This window comes from Erinaceus europaeus, chromosome 10 (assembly GCF_950295315.1).
Source record: "Erinaceus europaeus chromosome 10, mEriEur2.1, whole genome shotgun sequence".
Classification (NCBI taxonomy): Eukaryota; Metazoa; Chordata; class Mammalia; order Eulipotyphla; family Erinaceidae; genus Erinaceus; species Erinaceus europaeus.
In genome coordinates this window covers 23,467,507-23,491,502 of record NC_080171.1, presented here as the reverse complement: position 1 = coordinate 23,491,502, position 23,996 = coordinate 23,467,507, and the positions used below count along the sequence as shown (strand labels likewise).

Here is a 23,996-nt window from a genome sequence, read left to right as displayed (position 1 = left end):
GATGTACCCGATTGAGCACACACATTACCATGCCTTGAAGATAAAGAATAAAGATGAATGGGAACACACATACACACTCACACATACACTCACTCACACACACACTCACTCACACACACACACACACACACACACACTCACACATACACACACACACACACTCACACACACACACACACTCACACACACACACACACTCACACACACACTCACACACACACACACACACACACACACTCACACACACACACACACTCACACACACACACACACTCACACACACTCACACACACACACACACACACACACACACACACACACACACACACACACACACACAGTTCTGAGAAGCAAGCAACACTCTGGAATTTCAGGTGGGAGGACCTCATGTTTATAAATGTCAAACTCTTCCATTGCGCCACCTCCCAGATCACTTAACACCTTTCAAAAGCCACTTTGTGTTTAATGGTCTGGACACATCAAGGTTTATGATGACTTCTAGAATCATTAGCAATCTATTTTCTTTATGAAACAGGACCCCAAAAGGACTTGGCCCAGACAAAGATGCTTACAGAAACTAACAAATGACTACACTTGGAATGTGGGTTGATTGACTCTGTGGGCTGGGGTGGGTCTGACTTACTGGACAGCTGCTCAGGGCACAAAGGCACAGCACCCCACCCCTACTACTACTGATCCTGCATTAAAATTATTTATTTGTTTATTGAATAGAAACAGAGAGAAATTAAGAGGAGAGAGGGAGACAGAGATGAAGAGAGAGACAGAGATGAAGAGAGAAGAGCAGACCTGCTTCACTGCTCCTGAAGTGTGTCCTCCCCTTGCAGGTGGGGAGTCAGGACTTAAACTCAGGTCCTTGCAACAAGTGATCTAGGAGGTGGCACAATGGAAGAGTTTGACATTTTTCCTTTTCTATTTTGCTTGATAGGACAGAGAGAAATTGAGAGGAGAGGGCAATATAGAGAAGGAGAGAGACAGATACCTGTAGATCTGATTTTTTAATTACAAAAATTTATAAAAAGGAAACATTGACTAAACTATAGGGGTACAAATTCACATAATTTCTATCACCAGAACTCTGTATCCCATCCCCTCCCTGATAGCTTTCCTATTCTTTAAAACTCTGGGAGTATGGACACAAAGTCATTGTGGGATGCAAAAGGCTGAAGATCTGGCTTCTGTAATTGCTTCCCCGCTGAACATGGATGTTGACAGGTTGATCCATACTCCCAGCCTGTCTCTCTCGTTCCCTAGTGGGGAAGGGCTCTGGGGAAGCAGAGCTCCAGGACACATTGGTGGGGTTGTCTGTCCAGGGAAGTCTGGTCGGCATCATGCTAGCATCTGGAGCCTGGTGTTTGACAAGAGAGTTAACATACAAAGGCAAACAAATTATTGACCAATCATAGACCTAAAGGCTGGAATAGTGCAGATGAAGAGTTGGGGGTGGTTTCTGTTTTGTAGATAGCTAGTAGGCATATTTTAATTATATTCCAAAGGGCCTGTGGCTATACTAGTGTTTTTTTTTTTTTCTTTTTGCCTGAGCCTGAAATCTCATATGCAGGTGGATCCTAATTATTGTCTGGGGAGATGATGTCATGGCTGGAAGAAGGACCAGAAAGCTGGATCAGGGAAGAGAGTAGCTCCCTAATATGGGAAAGGAATATAAATATTGTTGACTGTAAACCCCATCAATCCCCAGCATGACCATCAGCCTGAGCTAAGCAAGGCTCTTAAACAAAACAAAATAAAATATAACAAAACAAAACAAAAAAGTAATAGCTTAAAACTATGTCTAAGTGAGAAGTGGAATATTTACAATGTCCATGGTAGAAAAAAAAAAAGACTGATAAGTGAGGGAAGATGTCAGAGAGAAGAATGGAAAGAGGAAGAAAGTGATAAGGGAGGACAACAAAACGAGAAAACGAAACACAGTTTTTGGTGATAAGTGCTACCAATGGTGCCCTAGATTCTGTTTCATATTTTACTGTTCCTCCTCCTCAAAACCTGAACACTTGTAGAATGGATAATGTCCTATTCATTTTGTTTACCCAGCATCCAGCAGGGTGCCCAGGCAACTGTCTGCTCAGGAAATTTCAGGAAACATTTGTAAGCCTGTCAAAGCACACTGGACTGCTCATGAACATTCTAAACTTTAAAATTCATAGATAAACTCTGGGCATAGTTTTATTTGTGGTCAGAAGACTTGATTGATAAGCTTTTTGGCTGATAGAGAGGGAACTCTCAGAAATTTTGATACAAGAGATCTGGGTGGGATGAGTGGAGTCTGGGAATCTATACTTTGAGCAGTTGTCTCAGATTCTAGCCAGTAGCCAAAGATTATAAATTAGCACATCAGCTGACTTAAGTTCTGCCTTAAGTTCTGGGGTTGTTCTAATATTTTTTCACTGTACGTGCCTTGAAATTTGATGGGAAAGAATATGGAACCATCCTTACATGTACATTTACTAAAGAGATGAAAATAGAAGCTGGCAGTTACCATGCACTAAGACTTCAGAACCCTGGGTTCTGAATATTTGCTCTTAGCCATCTGCTGATTTACCTGGAGTGTTCAGGAAGAGGTGTGAGACACAACAGTTAAGGGAGGGTCTTTATTTGTCTGTAGAGGGGCTTCTGAACCTGTTAACTATTTACACACTAGTACCTTTTTGTTAAAGAGAAGTCAAGGAGAGGAAAGGAGATTAAATGTGCTAATAGAACAAAAAAATCAACCGATGGTGGGAGGAGATAGCATGATGGTTACCATTAAAAAAAAAAACTTAAATGAAAAAACAACCCCTAATAGATCGCTGATTTGGGGGCCATCAGGTGGCTCAGCCAGTAGAGGGAGCACTTCTCCATATAACAATAAATGGCCGGGATTGCAGCCCCACACCACAATATCCTGGCAGAGAAGCTTCATATTTGGTAGGTCTGTGCTGCCTGTCTGTCTTATCTATCCCCTTTCTACCTTCTATCTGAAAACCAAACCAGACAAAAACCAGTCTTCCCGTAGCTGTGGAGTCATGCAGGCACTTATCCCTAATGATAACCCTGGTGGCAAAAAATAAATAAACTTGATACACATAAGAACAGTTCGGATTTTCTATAGACACAGGAATATTTGAATGGTTCATGCAAAAACCTGTTAGAACCCTGTGAGATATAGAGGAGGGGTCAGTAAACAGATGGAACAGCCTGCAGATGGAAGGCCACAGAGCAGAGATTCGGCATGTAAAAAATGAGTAGGTGGTTTTATTTTATTTAAAAAAAATATTTAATGAAAAAAAGACCACAGCCCTGTTCAGCTTTGGATGATGGTGGTGCTGAGGATTGAACCTGGGGCCTCAGAACCTCAGGCGTGACAGTTATTTGCATAATCACTAAACTGTCTCTCCCCCACCCCCGCCTTTGGGTAGCTGTTTTTTTTTTTTCAAGATTTTATTTATTGATTGATGAGAAAGATAGGAGGAGAGAAAGAACCAGACATCACTCTGATACTTGTGCCGCCGGGGCTTGAACTCAGGACCTCACGCTTGAGAGTCAAGCGCTTTATCCACTGCACCACCTCCCCGACCACGGGTAGCTGGTTTTAATGGGAAGTCAATTAATGATCTGGGGCAAGTGGCCGTAACACTTGGAATAAGTGAGTATCAGTTTGCGCCTATGTTTTGTGTATGCTCTGCCAACAGCCGCCAAAGTAGACGAGACTGCCCAGCCAGAGGAACCCACAGAAATAGCAGGACTTTACAGGTAAAGCACAACAGGCAGCTCGGGCACGGTTTGTTTGGCATAGCCTTGGAGACACAGCTTGAGAAGTTTGGCTGTTATCAGTCCCACTGCTTAGATAAGTGAGCAGGTTCCTCCCAGGAGGTCACTCCCTGCCGGTTGGAACAGTTAGTTAAACCCGAGCTGCCTGCCCCCTCACGCTGACACCCAGGAACCTTGCAGGACAGCACCCCACGCCCGCGGTGGTGAGGAAGGTCCTGCTTGATGTCTCCAGCATCCCATTTGAGCGTCTCTGTTCTTTGATCCAGGTAAGATCCGAGACGCCTCCTTCCACACAGGAGGTAACTGAACCCCAGAAGGGACCCTGACAGACCTGCAGGGCTGGAGGCTGCGGTGGAGGTGGAGGTGGAGCCCGACCTGATTCCACAGTCCGACGCTCACGCCAGGCTCCTGGGTAGCAGGACCCACAAATCAGGATGAAAGCCCGTCCCGAGGTGCAGCGTCTCCAGGTAGGGGGCTGTGTGCAGAGTGACCAGGCGTGGGGGCTGCATGGGGGCGTCCTAGTGAGGGGGCTACGTGGGGGCGCAGATGTGAGGCTGCGTGGGTGCGCGTTCAAGAGTGGGGACTGCGTGGGGGGCGTCCAGGTGCGCAGGCTCAGGTAACTTGCCCGGTGAGTCAGGCCGAGAGAGATCTGTCTGCGGGTCTGGGGGTAGAGTGAGGGGGTGTGTGTGTGTGGTTGTCCAGTTCCCGAGGCGGCGGCTGAGGAGCCCGCAGCCTTTACCTCCCTGGCTGGCGGACAGGCGCCTTCCTCAGGCCCCGCCCTGGTCACAGAGCGGCCACCCCCAGGGTCCCCGCCGTCAGGGTCTCACCCAAGGTAACCCCTCGCCTGCAGGTCCTGCCAACCCGTAGGGGTGTGTGTGTGTGTGTGTGGGGGGGCTGAGGGAGGAAGCGGGGGGTGGTCCTGGAGGGATAAAGTTATGCTTCTAGTTTGATAGACAAGTTTTTTTTTTTTTTGGTGTGTGTGTGTGTTCTTGTTAACCAGGGCCATGTTGCCTGGGGGCGGGGCGGGGTGTGTGTGTGTTGAACCTGGACCTCTGGAGCCTCAGGCTTGAGGATCTCTTTGCATAACCATTATGCTATCTAACCCCTCTCCCCCCAGAGAACAGTGTTTTGGCTGATCCCACCTCCCCCAGTGGCAAATGCTGAATTGTGCCTTATACCCTACTTTTCCTTATGTTTCCCTCTAGACTCATCTCCTATGTTGGTAGGCTTTTTAATTTAATTTAATTTTATTTTTTGTGGGGGTCCGGCGGTAGTGCAGCGTGTTAAGCACACATGGCACGGAGCGCAAAGACCAGCATAAGGACCGGGTTCCAGCCCTGGGCTCCCCACCTGCAGGGATTTTGCTTTATAAGCGGTGAAGCAGGTCTGTAGGTGTCTTAAATTTTTTTTTTATAGTTTCCATTTATTTAATCACAAGTCCTTTGCCTGCTGGCTAAATCATCCCTTAAGATGTTCCAAATGCAAAAGCTGCTTTAATTAGCTTTATCTTCTTTTTTCAAGCTGAGCTGCCGTACCTTTCTTGAGCTGTGACTGCCAGCTCTCCAACTTCACCATCTCCTTGCTTCTCTGTTCAGCTGGATTCTGTTTCCTGTACCCCATACTTTTTTCTCTCCTCACCATTATGATGGGGCATGTTCTGAGGAAGGTAAATTGACTTGATGCATTCTTGTAACAGGTTGTTCTTCCAAAAGGTCTTTCTCCCTTAAAAATAGGACATAAATGATCACTTGTGAGACATGTTGGTATGTATACATTCATTTTGTGTGTGTGTGCATTTGTCCTTGCATAAAGGCAATCATAGTTTATATGTTGGTGTGCAGTCTGGTTCCTTTAAAAATAGTTCTAGAGAGCTTTCCATGCCAATATGAACTGATAAAAAAATGTTCAAATGAGCTGGATCACTCAAGATGAAGTATTTTACTAAGTATCAGTGGGTAAGCCATGCTCCACAGCTTGTAATTACAGTGAATGATTCTTGTATTTCTGAGGCAGAGAGAGATGGTGAGATGTTTCTGAGTGCTTCTGGATTCGGACATTGAGCCCAGTTGCAGCTGTAGCTCTTTTCACCCTCTGTCACCCCCTCCCCCCACTAAAAACATCATACAGCCAAGTATCAGTCAGTCTTTCTTTCTCCCTGTTATTATCATGACTATTAAAATGTAGTTGGAAAAAAAAAGTTGAGAGAAAATAATTTAGTTGGTGCTAGCAAAGTAGCCACTTGTCCAGTTTGCTGCTTTGCTATATGTCTGAGCTGCGCTTCATTAAGGAAGCTTTAGTGTTGTGGCTTCCTTCCCTTTCTCTCTGCCTCTGTCTGAATAAAGTCAGCATAGAGGTAGAGCAGTGAAGCTTAGGAGATTTAAAAAAAAAAGAAAAAAAAAGTTATCAAACCAGAACAAACACAACAAAAAAGCAAACTGAGCTCCACAACTATGCCACCTAGAATGACAAAAACATATTTTGAGTACTGCTGAGGTAAAGAAAAATGTTTTCTGAATGGATAAAGAAAAAAATAGTATGTAGATAGAATGGAATATTACTCAGGTTTAGTAAAGAAGGAAAGTTAGTTCCAGTTTCTCCCCACCTTCATGAATAAATAGAACTGTCTTAATTAAAATTTTTTTTACTTGTTAATATGTGTGTGTGTGTGTGTGTGTGTGTGTGTGTGTGTGAGAGAGAGAGAGAGAGAGAGAGAGAGAGAAAGAGAGAGAAGTAGGGAAACAGAGCATCATTCTGGTAAATCCAGTGTTGGAGATTGAACTCAGGAACTCATGCTTGACTCAGAGTATAAGGCATCATCCATTGCACTACTGCCTGGACCATGAATTGTCTGAATTTTTGGTTATACTTTTCTAGTGGGTGTGAGGTGAAACCTCATTTTTGTAGTGACTAATGGTTTGGAAAACGTTTTCAATGTAACCAATGCCTATTCATATCCTTTGAATAACACTTATTGACCTACCCCTTGAGAGTTCTTTTTCCACATTCACATTAACAATGTGAATATCTAGAGGTTCAAAACCACTTTTATTTGATTTTGTTAGGGATTTAATATTGATTTACTAAATTGTAAAACAATGGGAGTATAATTCCATACAGTTCTTACCACCGGAATTCTGTGTTTCATCCCCTGGATTACTGCCCTAGTTCTCCTAAGGCCACCAATATGGGCTGATTCTATATATATCCCTATATATATATATATATATATATATATATATATATATATATATATATAGGGATATATATATATATATATATATATATATAGGGATATATATATATATACCCAATCTATTTCTATCTTTCCCTAGTGAGGTAAGGCTCTGGAGAGGTGAGGTTCCACAATGCAGTGGTGAGATCATCTGCCCAGGGAAGTGAGGATGGAATCATAGTAGCATCTGCAAGTTGATGGCTGAAATGCAGTAAAATGGAAAGCAGGATAAAATATTAATAAACGAGTCATAACGTAGGAATAGAGCATATGAAAGTGGGGATCTTGGGTTGGAAGGAAGCTAGGAAGTCTATTTTGAGAATATTCCTAAAGAGCCTATGTCTTAGGAATGTTTGGTTGAAATTGGTAGTTAATATGGGGATGGATTAGAAACACTGTCTGGGAAGAGGGTGTCAAGAGTTGAGAGTAGAGTTAGAAAGCAGGATTAGGGCAGAAAGGTGCTTACAGACTTGAAGAAATATATAAATGCAGTGAACTAACCACAACGATCTACCTTGGGGTTCATATCTATTAGCAGTGGAGCCTGTACAACTTCTGAGTCCCTGTCAGACTAAGTTCATAGTGCATAGTCATAGCTGGGAACATTTTAGGTTGCACTCATTTCAGAACCAGTCTTTTGTGAGTGCCAGAATAGGACAACCCCTTTGGAGAGTGGGGCAGTCCTTGCCATTGCTCATAGTGAAGATATGGTCTTAAAGAATCTCACAAAAAGGGCTTATGACAATGTTCCAATGAATATGACCAGTGATGGTAGAGAGAGGGATCTGTTAGAGATAACAGATGGTCTAGGCCCATTTTATCTATGGGGGAATCCAAGGATTCCCCTGTCTAGGATTCCAGGTGGTGGGGTGGCCTGATAAAGGCCATCTTTAAGTGAGTCAGTTTCTTGCACTTATCCAGCTTTAGTTTTTTATTCATTCACGAAGATAGAAGGGGATATATATATATATATATATATATATATATATATAGAGAGAGAGAGAGAGAGGGAGTGCCAGACATCACTCTGGTACATGTGCTGCCAGGGATTGAACTCTGGACCTCATGTTTGAGAAACCAATGCTTTATCCCACCTCCTGGACCACTTGTAGTCAGTCTCTTCTTTATCTGATGAACTTAGACATTCTTCCAGTTGTTAAACTGTTAGTGTCATTTGTTGTATCCAAACTGGTTTTAGGTTTAAGAGATTTGGCCTCAAGTTAGGGAGGAAAGAGGCCTAGGATTTTAGTGGATTCTTAGCCTCCAGTTTTTCTGCATTTACTTATTTGATGATTATAATCAAGGTTGTCATAGGAATAATAATTTACTTTTACTTCATATATAGTTTTTGCAGTATATTTCTTGGCCAGTTGTATACTGTTTCTTCTTCAAAACCATTTTTATATCTCTCTGTGGCATGAGAATAGTCACAGAAAACATGCAATGTAATAGGAATCCCCCACATTTGCTTTTAACTCATTATCTACAGAGACCTTATGGATTTATGAGAGACTCAGCTATTCAGGAAATGTGGTTGGTAAACCTTAAGACACTCTGTAATTCCAGGGACTGGTATTATTAACTCATTTTGTAGGTAAGTGGTGGTAAAAGTCATGGGAAGGTCATGAACTCAAGTCAGATACTTCCATGTCTGAATCTTACTGTCACTTAAAATAATGATGTATTTTTTATTACATATGAGAAAGAGTTTCACATGTGACAGAGAATGAGAGACAAGCCAGAGTATCATTTTAGTATCTGTGGTACTGGGGATGGAACCTCAAACCTGAGGCATGCCTTACCGCTTGAGTTATTTCCTTGACTGCTCTGTTGTCACTTTTATGTGCTATTGGGTTCTTGGGTCAACTACTCAATGTCTCAGAGACTCAGTATTCTCATTGGTGAGTTACAGATGATAACTGTACTTGCCTCTCAAATGCTCTTGTGCAGAATACACATAGATAAAATGCTTGTCTATGTAACCTATGTGTGCAGGTGGGCACCTGGTAGGTGATGAATAAGTTGTTGACTTGATGCTTTGTATGGAATGTGTCTGCCTCAAATTGATATGCTGAAGCTATAATCCCTAGTGCGATAATATTTGCTGGTGGAGCCCATGGGAGGTAATTAGGACTTGAGAATGCAACCCTTGTGTATAGAATTAGTGTTTTTATAAGAAAATGTGTCAAAGAGATGGGCTCTTTCTGGTATGTGAAGTGGTCATTGTAAACCAAGAAAAGAACTTTCACTAGCATGTGACCAAGCACTTTGTTTCTAGATCTGTGAAAAATACTTGTTTGTATCATTATTATTATTGTTGTTTCTGCTGGGGCAGCACTACTTTGGGACAAATATTTCAGACAGAGAGAGAGAGAGAGAGAGAGAGAAAGCTGGGTGGTGGCACACCTGGTTGAGCACATGTTACAATGTACAAGGACCCAGATTGAGACCCCATATCCACCTGCAGGGGAATACTTTGTGAATGGTGGAGCAGGGCTGCAGGTGTCTCTCTCCCTCTCTATCTCCCCTTCCCTCTCATTTTCTGACTTTCTATATCCAACAAATATAGAGAATTAAAAAGAATTAAAAAAGAGACAGAGAGACAGAGATGCCATAGCAACAAAGTAGCTTCCTACAATGCTGTGAGGACAGGGCTTGATCCTGGGTAGTGAACATGACAAAGCACATACACTATCTAGTGGAACTATTTTGCCAGTCCATAAGTGTTTTTTTTTTTTTAATATTTATTTTTATTTATTTATTCCCTTTTGTTGCCCTTGTTGTTTTTTTGTTGTAGTTATTATTGTTGTTGTCGTTGTTGGATAGGACAGAGAGAAATGGAGAGAGGAGGGGAAGACAGAGAGGAGGAGAGAAAGATAGACACCTGCAGACCTGCTTCACCGCCTGTGAAGCAACTCCCCTGCAGGTGGGGAGCCGGGGTTCGAACCGGGATCCTTATGCTGGTCCTTGTGCTTTGCGCCACCTGCGCTTAACCCGCTGTGCTACAGCCCGACTCCCCCTAAGTGTTTTTAACTAAAGGTTCCCAATCTGTGATCTCCTGCTATCATAGTTCAGACTGACTAAAATAGTTGTTATTAATATTGTACTACAGAACACACCAGATTATTATCTTCCCTGGACCAGGATGATGTTTGAAGATTCTTTCAAATCTTCCTCCTTTCTGGAGAAAATAGATACCTCATGGGGGTATGGATTAACCTGCCAGTGTTCAGTGGAGAAGCAATTACAGAAGCCAGACCTTCCAACTTCTGCACCCCATAAAGAATTTTGGTTCATACTTCCAGAGGGATAAAGAATAGGGAAGTTTCCAATGGAGGAAATGGAACATGGTTCTCTGGTGGTGGGAATTGTATGTAGTTATATCCCTATTATCTTACAATCTTGTTAATCATGATTAAATCACTAACAAAAAATAGATACCTCCATTAATCTTTTTTGAAAAGTGGTGGGTTTTTGTAAAGTGATTCTTATAATCATATGAAAAGAGAGATTTCCTTCTAGAAGGGTTTAAATCTACCGGGCACTTGACAAATTACAGGCCTGGATCAGTTTAATCCTATCTTGACCTTTGTAACCATCTTTAATGTCTGCTTTAATGTGATTTTAAAAAGCAAAAGAACAACAATAACAGGACAGAGGAGACTGCATAATGGTTATGTAAAGAGACTTATGCTTGAAGATCTGAGGTCCCAGATTCGGTGTCCTACACCACGTTAAGCTAGAGTAGAGCAGGGTTCTGGTAAACAAAAACAAAACAACAATAACAACAAATCCAACAACCAAATCCAACCTTTGCTCTTTTCTGGTTTAGAGAAGCTTAAAGTGCCAAACAGGCAATTTTGCTCTGGTTGAGCAATAAAATAGCATTGGGCCAAAACAGAGAAGAGGCACCAAAGTTTTAAGATCTTGGTGCTTTCTAAAATTATCTAGAATTTTTAGAACAGTCTTAAGAAGTGGCTCAGTTCCTGCACTACAAATCCACTGTGCCTGGCAGACATTTTTTTCCATTTTTATTGGAGAGGACAGAGAGAAATTGAGAGAGGAGAGGGGAGATAGTGAGGGAGGGAGATAGACACCTGCAGACCTGTTTCATCACCTGTGAGGTGACCGACCTCCTGCTGATGGGGAGTTGGGTACTGGAACTTGGATCCTTGTGCAGGTCCTTGCACTCAGATCTACTATGTGGCCTTAATCCAGTGCGCCACTGCCCAACCCTCCTAGTGTGGTCCTGTGTTTAATACCTAGATTTACATGTGTCTGAGTGATGCTCTCTCCTCTCTGTCTCTCTCATTAAGTAAATCTTTTTAAAAAAAAAAGATAACAGGTCCAGTCATATGTAAATTGCACAAACAAAACTTTTCTTTTTAAAAACATTTATTATTTTTATTTATTGGATATAGACAGCCATAAATCAAGAGGGAAGGGGGTAATAGAGAGGGAGAAAGACAGAGAGACACGTGAAGCTCTGCTTCACCACTTGGAAAGCTTCCCCTCTGCAGGTGGGGACGAAGGGCTCAAACCTGGGTCCTAGCACATTGCAACATGTGTGCTCAACCAGTTGTGCCACCACCTGGTGCCCACAAGCAAAACTTTTCTTTTTAAAAAAAAATATTTTATTTATTTTATTTTTGAGAGAGATGCAGAGAAAGACACAGAGAGAAACACCAGAGCACTGCTCAGCTCTGGTTTATGGTGGTGCGGGGGATTGAACCTGGGACTTAGAAGCCTCAGGCATGAGAGTCTGTTTGCATAACCATTATGCTATCTCCCCCACCCGCAAACTTTTCTCATTGAATTTTTGTTCTTGAACTTTTTTCTAAGCTGAATATAGCTACTGCCTTTAAAAGGAAAACCATATTCTTTTATTTTTTCCCCATTTATTTATTTATTTTTTAAATTATTATTATTTTTTAATATTTATTTTATTTATTCCCTTTTGTTGCCCTTGTTGTTTTTTTATTGTTGTAGTTATTATTGTTGTTGTCGTTGTTGGATAGGACAGAGAGAAATGGAGAGAGGAAGGGGAAGACAGAGAGGAGGAGAGAAAGACAGACACCTGCAGACCTGCTTCACCGCCTGTGAAGCGACTCCCCTGCAGGTGGGGAGCCGGGGTTCGAACTGGGATCCTTATGCCGGTCCTTGTGCTTTGCGCCACCTGCGCTTAACCCACTGCACTACAACCCGACTCCCTATTTTTTTATTTATTTTTGATCATAATGAGGTTTCATTGCTCTGGTCCTTTTTTTTTTTTTTTTTCCAGACAGAGGAGACAGAGGCAGAAAAGGAAAGACCCATGGGGTCCAGGATTGAACCTAGCTCTGAGCATGAAAAAGCAGGCATCTTCCCAGATGAATTCTCTTGCCAGCATGGGAAAACATATTCTTTTCAAATTTATTATTATTATCATCTTAAATTTTTATTTTATTTATAAAAAGGAAACACTGACAAAGCCGTAGGATAAGAGGGGTACAACTCCACACAATTCCTGCCACCAGAACTCCGTATCCCATCCCCTCCCTTGATAGCAGAAAGCATATTTATTTATTTATTCCCTTTTGTTGCCTTTTAAAAAAATTGTTGTTGTTATTGATGTCACCGTTGTTGGATAGGACAGAAAGAAATGGAGAGAGGAGGGGAAGACAGAGAGGGGGAGAAAAAGATAGACACCTGCAGACCTGCTTCACCACCTGTGAAGCGACTCTCCTGCAGGTGGGGAGCAGGTGGCTCTAACTGGCATCCTTATGGGGGTCCTTGTGCTTTGCGCCACGTGCGCTTAACCTGCTGCACTACCGCCCAACTCCTGGAAAGCATATTTTTAAGAAATTTTTTTTCTTTTTAAAAATATTTATTTATTTTCTCTTTTGTTGCTCTTTTTATTATTGTAGTTATTATTGTTGTTATTGGTCGTTGTTAGATTGGATAGAGAGAAATGGAGAGAGGAGGAGAGAAAGATAGACACCTGCAGACCTGCTTCATCACCTGTGAAGTGATTCTCCTGTAGGTGGGGACCCTGGGGCTCGAACTGGGATCCTTATGCCGGTCCTTGCGCTTTGTGCCATGTTCGCTTAACCCACTGTGCTACTGCCTGACTCCCCAAGAAGTACTTAATTTTAAAAAATTTATGTTGTTAAAATTCGAAAGGCTCCAGCTGGCTGGGCTAGCTTCACAGGCGGGTAACAGAGACGACCAGAGACATATGGCTGGGCAGGGAAGCTATATTTCTTTATTCAGGAACGACGATTCATAAACTAAACCAAACTAATCACCAAACAGAACTCTGCTGTCTCTTTGCAGCGGCGCAAGCACTCTCTCTTACTCTGTAACTCTGGAACCCTCTGAACTCTGGAACTCTCGCGGGGTTCCTTCGGGGCAGGGCCAAGCAGGCCCGCGAAACTAACTGGACTAATCCAATTCTCTTGGCGGGGGAGAACTACCCAATGTAAAGCATACAACAAATTTATGTACATATTTATTTATTGGATAAAGACAGAAATTGAGGGGGAAGAGGGAGATTAAGAGGAAGAAAGAGAGACATCTGTAGTACTGCATCATCACTTATGAAACTTCCACCCAGTAATTGGGGACAAGGTACTTGAATCTGGGTCCTTGCTCATTGTAGCATGTGCACTCTATTGAGCATGTCACCATCCAGCCTCAAGAAGTAATATTTACAGCTAAGACCTTCCTGACAGAAACTATAGCTTTCAGGCTGGTGTTCGGGATCAGTAAATATCAAATACAAAGAGTCTAGAGAAGGTGGGGGTAGATTGCATAATGGTTATGCAGAGAGACTCTCATGAGCCTGAGGTTTTGAAGTCCCAGGTTCAAGCCCTTGCACCACTGTAAGCCATAGGTGATCAGTGCTCTGGTTTAAAAAAAAAAAAAAGTCTGGAGATAATGAAGGTTTGTAGGGCCTTCTCTGTGGGTTTTCTGGATACCAGAGTTGCTTCTTTTGTTTTAACTAAAGATGTGAACTTTGCAAAGTCCTAGATACCAGAGAATTTTTGAGAGTCACTGGAATCCCAAAGTTTTGTCAGTTCTGGTTTCTGTTTTTACAGACAGTGATCTGTGTGGCTGTATGTGACAATGAGGATGTATGTCCTGTGTTTTGTTAAAAAAAGATGTTATGACACTTGTTAAATATAGTAAGGAAAACTTTATTCTGCAGGGACTACAGAATAACGGAGGTTTCTGTGGCAGGGAAGGGTAACTGGGTTTGACTTAAATACAAGGTCAAATAGAAACTTATAACTAAGTGTGGACCAGGCAGAGGGACACCTGGCAGAGTGCACTCATTACAGTATCCAAGGACCTGGGTTGAAGTCGCTGGTCCCTACCTGCAGGGTGGTGAAGCAGTGCTGCAGGTATCTATATATCATCCATTCATCTGTCTGTCTGTCTGTCTGTCTGTCTAGCATCTATTTCCCCCCTCCTCTCAATTTCTCTCTGTCTCTTTCAAATACAGTTTCTTTCCTTCTTTCTTTCTTTTTTTTAAATTTTTACTTTTAAGAAGGAAACACTGAGAAAAAACACAGGATAAGAGGGATACAACTCCACACATTTCCCACCACTAGCACTCCATATCCTATCCCCTCCCCTGTTCTTTATCCCTCTGAGAGTATGGACCCAGGGTCATTATGGGGTACAGAGGTGGAAGGTCTGGCTTCTGTAATTGCTTCCCTGCTGAACATGGGCGTTGGCAGGTCGATCCATACTCCCAGTCTGTCTTTCCCTAGTGAGTAGGAGCTCTGGGGAATTGGGGCTCCAGGACATATTGGTGGGGTTGTCTGCCCAGGGAAGTCCGGTTGGCATCATGTTAGCATCTGGAACCTGGTGGCCGAAAAAGAGTTAACATATAAAGCCAAACAAATTGTTGACTAATTTTTTTTTTTTTTTTTAAAGAAAATTGAGTCTGTGGGTCAAAATGACTGAGAGGAGACATCAAACATGTGGGTTTCTTGCCAGACCAGCTCAGCCTGCTGAAGAGGGGTTCAGATACCAAGTGTGGAGATACTTGCAGTGAAATCCCTGCTAATACTGGTATAAATAGGCAAGCACAGCCCTTAAGGTTTGACCTGCTCAGAAAGAGCTTTCTCCCTAGCCAGAAAGATTCTGACTCAAGTTTGGCAAACAACAGAGACTTTGCCAGACTTCAGCTGAAGGTAGTGAAGTTAGACTGTTTCTCCTTAGAATACAGTTACAGAACACTGTCATCTTAGAGTGACACTGTCTTTGCTTCTTTTTTTTTGGGGGGGATTTCTTTTTAAATTATCTTTATTTATTTATTGAATACAGACAGGGAGATAGGGAGAGAAACAGAGAGATACCTGCAGTGTTGCTTCACCACTTGTGAAACATTCTCCCTGCAGGTGGGAAATGTGGGCTTGAACCTGGGTCAATCAGGTGTGCTCAATCAGGTATGCCACCACCTGGCCCCACTTTCTTTGCTTTTAAGGTTTAGCGAGAATGAGAGAAACCAGAGCATGGCTTTGCTCTGATGTATGCAGTACTAGGATTGAACCTGGCTTCAGGTGTTCAAGTCATACACTCTATGGACTGAGTGAAGCTATTTTATTTTCAGATTCACTTTTCTATATTTTGTATTGGATAGACTGAGAGAGTTTCATATAAGACAGAGGAGACAAAGCACCACTCCTGTTTGTGTGACTCCATTTTGGCTCTAACCGGGAGCCTCAGCTCTGAGAGTCCTGTGCTCTCTACTCAACAGTAAAACTATCTCCTGTGCAAAGCACAAGGACCAAGGACTGGCATAAGGATCCCAGTTCGAGCTCCCGGCTCCCCACCTGCAGGGGAGTCTCTTCACAAGCGGTGAAGCAGGTCCACAGGTATCTTTCTCTCCTCTTCTCTGTCTTCTCCTCTTCTTTCCATTTCTCTATGTCCTATCCGACAACAATGACATCAGTAATAACTACAACAATAAAACAACAAGGGCAACAAAAGGGAATGAATAAATAAATATAAAAAAAAGACGATCTCCCAGCTATGAGTGACATATAGAAAATGGAATAAAAAAAGAAAGGAATGAATGAATGAAGTAAGACAAGAAAAACTGGGCCAGCAAAATAGCTCCCTTAGATAGCACAGCTGCTTTGCTGTGTGTAGGACCCTGGTTCAAGCCCTGTTCCTACTACATTGGAGGAAGCTTAAGTGCTATGATTTCCTTTCCTTTCTTCTGTCTCACTCTTTCATTGTTTATTTATTCAGTTATTATTATTTTTTTTATCAGAGTACTGTTCAGTTCTGGCTTATGGTAGTGTGGGGAACTGAACCTGGGACTTTGGAAACTCAGTTATGAGAGTCTCTTTGAATAACCATTATGTTGAACTCTTTCTGTCTGAGAAAAACCAGTCTGGAGTGATGAAGCCCTAGCAATGATACAAACAAAAAAAACCCCAAAAAACCTGCTTCTTTCTCTCTTTATTAAAATCCCTCTTTTATAATTGCATTCAAGGTCTCTTAATTATGGATAAAATATATTCTCATATTACTATAGCAGAAGAAATTAAATAAAAAAGAAATAGTCAGGGTGTGGGATATAGCATACTGGTCCTGCAAACAAACAAACAAATAAAACCTTTCACACCTAATTCTCTGAAGTCCCAGATTCAATTCCAGCACCACCATAAGCCAGAGCTAAGCAGTGCTTTGGTCTCTTTCTATCTCTATCTCTCTCATTAAAGTAAACAAAACTAATAAAAACATAGTAAAACAAATATAATTCAAAAAACATAAAACAAAGTAAATAAAATGTGCTTAAAAAAAGAGAAAAAGAAATGGCTATAGTGAAAACCGAGTAAGAATGGAAAACCACCTTCAGTTTGGCTCACAGTGACTGGGAGAAGGGTACTATGTGGTCATTATGTTCCCTGACACTCCCGACTTTGTGCTGAGTGGACAGACAGGCTTCAAACAATAGTAGGACTTGGAAAGTCAAGTGTTACGTCCTGAAACAGAACTTTGGTGGTTTCATGCTAGCAGATGCCAGCCTTTGTTCCTCACAGCATTCTTGGAATCCCTTTGGCAGACTTCTGGTTTACAGTTTCCTGGGCCACCCTCAATGCATTAAAACATCTTTTTCCTCCTTGGATTTCAGGAAAATTAATTATTCTGGATTTGAAATATTTTTCTTCTGGGGAAAAAGAACCTGATTAGTACTTATCCTAAATCTTTTAGCTTAAACAAAGACACACACACACACACACACACACACACACACACACACACACACACACACACACTAAATTTCTGTCTTATGCACTGAGTTAACACCTCAACGAAATCAAGTTAGAATTTTGAAGTTGAATGTAACCCTGGAGGTTGTATAGCAAACACAGTGCCTGACCTGTAGGTATAAGGTCCAGAGTTCGATTCCTGGTAGCACATACGCCAGAATGATGTTCTGGTGTATGCATGGTTTATCTATCTATCTATCTATCTATCTATCTATCTATCTATCTCTGTCTCTTTCTTTCTCTCTCTCATTTATCAGTCAATCAATTTTGCCAAGTATTTTTAGAGGAACAATGGATTTTCTATCTTCTGGATATGTTTTATGACTATAGAACCTTCCCCCTCCCCCGCCGGAGTATGCTTATTCTGCAGGATAGACTTTCAAAAACACTGGTAGTGTTTGTGTATGTGAAAGTTTAGGAGGGGGCACAATGATTGGAGCACTGGGCTTACAAGCATGAGCCCAAATAGGTCATGACAGGCTAGTGAAGGTTAGCGGGTTCACAAGGCTTAGAGACATGTCTTCATCTCAGAGATCCTGATTCAGACCTAGAGAGTCTCTAGGGAGGTCTTCTACAAGACATGATGCATAAATTAGTGGAGAAAAGAGGAAGCAGAGATAATGATCTAAGGTAGAGAGAATAGAGTGAGAGGAACACTTGGAGGTGAGTTCAAATAACTCATAGTTCTGTATAATGATTAAATAACTAAATAAATAATTTTGAGCAGAGCACTTCTCAGTTCTGGCCTATAGTGTTGCTGGGGATGGAGTTTGGGAAGTTTAGTGCCTTAAGCATGAAAGTCTGTTGCTTCCGCTATTCTTCTGTATATTTAGAATGTAGAGGTTGAACTAAGGAGGGTCAAGAGATGACACAAGAGGGGACACCTTAGATTTGTGTGCTTATTGTGTGAGTGATAATGGGAGAGAGGAAGGAGAGACCAGAACCCCCTTCGTCTCTGGCATAAGGCGGTGCTGGGAATTGAACCTGCAGTCTCTAGAGCCTTAGGCATGCAAACTTGAGCAGGCTAAGCTATCTGCCCAGCTGAGGGAGCACCTTGGATATGTTGGACAGTAGGCCACAAACTCAAAACTTAAAAAAAATCTTGCCCCAAAGACTGTGTGTGTGTGTGACTGAGATGTTTTAGGTGAGAATGATTCATTTATTAAAGAAAATTTTTATAATTTTTATTAATAAAATGGAATATTGACAAGACAATAGGATAAGAGGGGTATAGTTCCACACAATTCCCACCACCAGAACTCTGTATCCCATCCCCTCCCCTGATAGTTTTCCTGTTCTTTATCCCTTTGGGAGTATGGACTCAGGGTACAAAAGGTGAAAGGTCTGGCTTCTGTAATTGCTTCCCTGCTGAACATGGGCATTGGCAGGTCATTCACTTATTTGCTTGAAGATGATCATAGGTGCTATTATAGAGCATGGTTTGGAGAGGTAACTTGCACTCAGAAAAGACTAATGCAGTTAGGACACACTGTGACAGCAGCTGAGATAATAGGGCAGATGCAAGAGATATGTATAAGACAGGATCAGTGGTCCTCAGTGACTAGTTCAATGGGAAGTAAGGATGTGAAGGAGTCAAGAGGGCTGTACTGGTTTTGTACTGTACAAATGTTCAACTTTATTGGGAGGTGCTTAGGGAGCAGATGAGGGCTGTAGGTCTTGGTGGACAAATGAATGATATTGACTTAGGTTCCTTTGGAAGCTCTCTTATTTCTTTCTAACTCTGTTGAGGTAAATAAAGGTCAGCAGAGTGGGATGCAGGTGAATGAATTGCTCATGGGAAATAAAAACATGTCCCCAGTTGTCTAAATCCTTCCATTCTTTATTTCTCTTCTTCTTCTTCTTCTTTTTTTCACTAATTAATTAGTTAAGAAAATGGAAACAGGGAGTCGGGCGGTAGCACAGTGGGTTAAGTGCATGTGGCGCTAAGCGCAAGGACCAGCGTAAGGATCCCAGTTTGGGCCCCCGGCTCCCCACCTGCAGGGGAGTCGCTTCACAAGCGGTGAAGCAGGTCTGCAGGTATCTATCTTTTTCCCTCTCTCTGTCTTCCCCTCCTCTCTCCATTTCTGTCTGTCCTATCTAGCAATAACATTAATAACAACAACAACAACAATAACAATCACTACAACAATAAAATAACAAGGGCAACAAAAGGAAACAAATAAATAAATATAAATATATAAAGAAAATGGAAACACTGACAAGACCATAGGATAAGAGGGGTACAACGCCACACAATTCCCACCACCAGAACTCTGAATCCCATCCGCTTTCCTGATAGTTTTCCTATTCTTTTTTTTTTTTAATTTCTTTATTGGGGAATTAATGTTTTACATTCAACAGTAAATACAATAGTTTGTACATGCATAACATTTCCCAGTTTTCCATACAACAATACAACCCCCATTAGGTCCTCTGTCATCCTTCTTGGATCTGTATTCTCCCCACCCACCCCAGAGTCTTTTACTTTTGTACAATGCGCCAAGCTGTCCTATTCTTTAACCCTCTGGGAGTGTGGACCCATGGTCATTATGGAGTGCAGAAGGTGGAAGGTCTGGCTTCTGTAATTGCTTGCCCACTGAATGTGGGTGTTGACAGGTTGATCCATACTCCCAGCCTGTCTCTTTCTTTCCCTCATGGGGCAGGGCTCTGGGGAGCAGAGCTCCAGAACATAGATGGGGTTGTCGGCCCAGGGAAGTCTGGTTGGCATCATGGTGGCATCTGGAACCTGGTGACTGAAAAAGAGAGTTAATATATAAAGCCATGCAAATTGTTGACTAATCATGAACCTAAAGGCTGAAATATTACAGATGAAGATTTTGGGTCTCTGTTTTGGAAATAGCTAGTAGGTCCACTTTAGTTATATTCCAAAGGTACCATGAGTTTATTAGTTTTTTCCTGAGCCTGACATCTGATATGCAGGTGGACCCAAGTTATTGTCTGGGGAGATGATGTCATGGCTGGAAGAAAAAGGGCTAGAAAGCTGGATCAGGGAAGCGAGTAGCTCCCCAATATGGGAAAGTGTATAAATATTGTTGATTGTAAACCCCATCGATTTGATCTGGGGCCCATATTCAGCTTAGGAGCCTATGTAACCTCTGCATCCTGGTAGGTCCAAACTCACATTCTGTGGTCATGAGTTAGGAACATTCCAAGTTGCACTAATTTCAGGAGCCATCTTCCTCAGGTGATAGAGTATGTTATCCAACCATCCTTTGGAGGATGGAACATTCTTTAGCATTGTTGATCCACATTGAGGGCAAGGTCCTATGGGGGCCCCCAAAGGGGTCCATTATGTTGTTCCTGATGGAGATGACCAGTGACAATGGAGAGAGGGCTCTATTTGAAGTCTAGGCTCATAGTGTTTGTGTGGGAATCCCAGGACTCCTTGACTAGGGCCCCAGCTTTTGGGGTGGCTTGATAGTGACTAAAGAGTCATCGTTAAAGTATGACAGTCTCTTGCCCTTATTCAGCTTTCGTAGTCCTTACTTTGATAAGGTTAGCTTTGGAGTGAGTGAGGGAAGTATAATAGGAAGTAGGTGAAGAGGGTATCTAGGTCTAAGTAGAAACTATTTCATTAGGTACTTTATGGTGTCTTTTTAGGTCTTTCTACTTGCTTGCTTCATTTATTGATTCACTGCAGACTATTGTGCACTTTTGCTTTCAGGTATATATTTTGCCCTAATTTATGGATACATGTGCACATCTGCCCTATCTCATGGGACCTGGTCTATATCTAGGTTTTGGGACTTTGTTAGGAAGTGGACCACCTGAAATAGAATTAAGGAATCCTATAAGAAAGGAAAGGTCTCACTTGAGTAATGATGCTGATGGGTTGACATTCCATGCTTGATGTCTCTGGACACAGTGTGAAGTGAAGCATGCTGAGGTGGTACTCATTGCATTGAATAGGTTGAGATCAGCAGATGCAGTATCAGTTGGTATGAACAGAGAGAAGCGTGCAGGAAAGTGATCCCCACCCTAGAGGTTTCAGGACTGGGGGGGAAATTTGGGCTTTATAGAGGAAGTGGGAGGTTCCTGCTGTCTTAGGGTTTAAGAAGGCAATAGATAGTTATTGCTATAATCAAACTGGCAATTGGGTTGACTTTGAAAATCCCACTGTTAGGATTTGCTGTATCATACACAACCTCACCTTAAGTTTTGCCCTTTGAGTATATATATCTGTATCTTATAAAGAAACGCCACTGGTTGCTTCTGTTCTCCCTGATCTAAGCTTTTAAAAGAGTCAACATTTCAAAAACTCAGCCTATGATATGTACATTAAAAAGCTTCAGTCATTCAATAAAATTTCCCCTCTCATATTAATTAAATAGTGATTTATAGCCAACCCAGGTTTGAGCTGAGTTCTCCTCATCACCCCCCACAGCTTGTTGAAGTTTCAGTGTTATGGTCTCCTTCACTCTCCCTGTCTTCTCTCTCTCTCTATATATGTGTGTGTGTGTGTGTGTGTGTATAAAGTGGTGTGAGGTGATTGAACTTTTCTCTTTTTGTGTCAGTTGTTAAAATACCTATTAAAAAATTGCTGAGCCTGGTGTACACGTTCTATGAGTAGTAAAGACTGAAAATATAAACCCAGTTAGAGTATTATAAAATTTATAATGCAGCACGTCTGTTTTATATATTTGCATTTTTCTATGAGTTGGGTAGGTACACAGTGGTAAAATTTTATTTGACATGACTGTGATTTTTAAATTTTTTTTTATTTTTGTCTTATGTATTTATGAAATAAAAAATAGAAAATATCAACAAAACTTAGGATAAGAGGGGTAAAATTCCACACATTTCCCACCACCAGAGTTCCATATCCTATCCCCTCCACTGGAAGCTTCCGTATTTTTTATTCCTCTCGGAGCATGGACCCAGGGTCATTATAGGCTGCAGAAGATGGAAGGTCTGACTTCTGTAGTTGTTTCTCCACTGGACATGGGTGTCTGTGATTTTTTTAAAAGTTTTTTTTCATTTATTTATTCCCTTCTGTCGCCCTTGTTGTTTTATTGTTGTAGTTATCATTGTTGTTATTGATGTCATCGTTGTTGGATAGGACAGAGAAAAATGGAGCAAGAAGGGGACAATAGAGAGGGGTAGAGAAAGATAGACACCTGCAGATCTGCTTCACTGCTTGTGAAGCGATTCCCCTGTAGTTGGGGAGCCGGGGCTCGAACCGGGATCCTTACACCAGTCCTTGAGCTTCACGCCACCTGCAGTTAATCCGCTGTGCTACCACCCGACTCCCGACTGTGATTTTTAAAAAAAATAGTAATAAAGCGTCTATTTCCAGGTTAAAGGACAGTGAAAATTTACAGTTGGTTTTCTGGAAATGCCTGTAATGACCCATGAGGTTAGTCATCCCTGGAGAGAAAGGTTTCTTCATTTTGCTGATAAAGATTGCCTACAGGTTAGAGAATAAAATTCATTTTACTCTTTCCCCTTCCTGATTTTTCTTTCATTGATACTTTGTTCTGACTTAGTTGTTCTCAATTATACTTATTCTTCTACAAAATTTCAGTGTGTAGTGATCTTCAGACTCACATATTTGGAGGCACATATATTTAAAAATTTTTATTTATAAAATGGAAACACAAGACCATAGATAAGAGGGGTACAACTCCACATAATTCCCACCATCAGAACTCCATATCAACTCCTCCCCTGATAGCTTTCCTATTCTTTAACCCTCTGGGAGTACGGACCCAGGGTCATTATGAGGTACAGAAGGTGGAAGGTCTGGCTTCTGTAATTGCTTCCCTGCTGAACATGGGCATTGGCAGGTCGATCCATACTCCCAGCCTGTCTCTTTCTTTCCCTGGGGAGGTGGGGCTCCAGGACACACTGGTGGGGTTGTCTGCCTAGGGAAGTCCAGTTGGCATCCTGCTGGCATCTGGAACCTGGTGACTGAAAAAAGAGTTAAGTTATAAAGGTTGGAATATTGCAGATGAAGATTGGCAGGGGTCTTCATTTTGGAAAAAGCTACTAGGTCTATTTTAGGTGTATTCCAAGGGATCCATGACTTTACTAGTTTTTACCTGAGCCTGACATCTAATATGTAGGTGGACCCAAGTTATTTTCTGGGGGAGATGGTGTCATAGTTGAAAGAAATACTAGAAAGCTGGATCAGGGAAGAGAGTAGCTCCCAAATATAGGGAAGGTATATAAATATTGCTAGCTGTAAATCCCATTGATGACCTGGGGCCCATATTCAGCACAGGAGCCTCTGTAACCTCTGCATCCCTGTAGGTCTGAGCTCACATTCTGTTTTCACAGCTAGGAACATTCCAGGCTACACTAATTTCAGGATCCATTTTCCTCAAGTGGTAGAGTATGTTATCCAACCTCCCTTTGGAGAAGGAAGTACACATTTTAATCTAATAAATGAGCATAGTAATTTTTTTTTTTCCAGAGCATTGCTCAGCACTGGCTGATGGTGGTGCTGGGAACTGAATCTGGGACCCTGTCGCCTCAGGCAAGAAAGTCTCTGCTGAACCATTATACTGTCTTGCCAGCTCATGATATCTTTGTTAGCTGTTCTTTTTTACTTTCTGTTTCTTGACTCTCTCTCAATTTGCTCACTCATTATGGTCAAAATTCATTACTTTCTTTGTAGTATTAGGTACATCTCAGTTTTTGTTTTGAAACCTTCTACTGCAGTAATACTGAAAACTTTAAAA

General features: G+C 41.9%; 1 protein-coding gene across 2 annotated transcripts in view; it reads left to right on the top strand.

Annotated features, from left to right (window-relative positions):
• The window catches only part of TRPM6 (transient receptor potential cation channel subfamily M member 6), a 146,818-nt gene that overhangs the window by 39,112 nt on the left and 83,710 nt on the right, over positions 1-23,996 (top strand). For both annotated transcript variants that reach the window (XM_060199294.1, XM_060199295.1), the window contains exons 2-3: positions 3,708-3,768; positions 4,053-4,253. In XM_060199294.1, coding sequence (XP_060055277.1) covers positions 4,221-4,253 — 33 coding nt within the window. In that variant the 5' untranslated portion in view covers positions 3,708-3,768; positions 4,053-4,220. The remainder of the gene's footprint in view (positions 1-3,707; positions 3,769-4,052; positions 4,254-23,996) is intronic.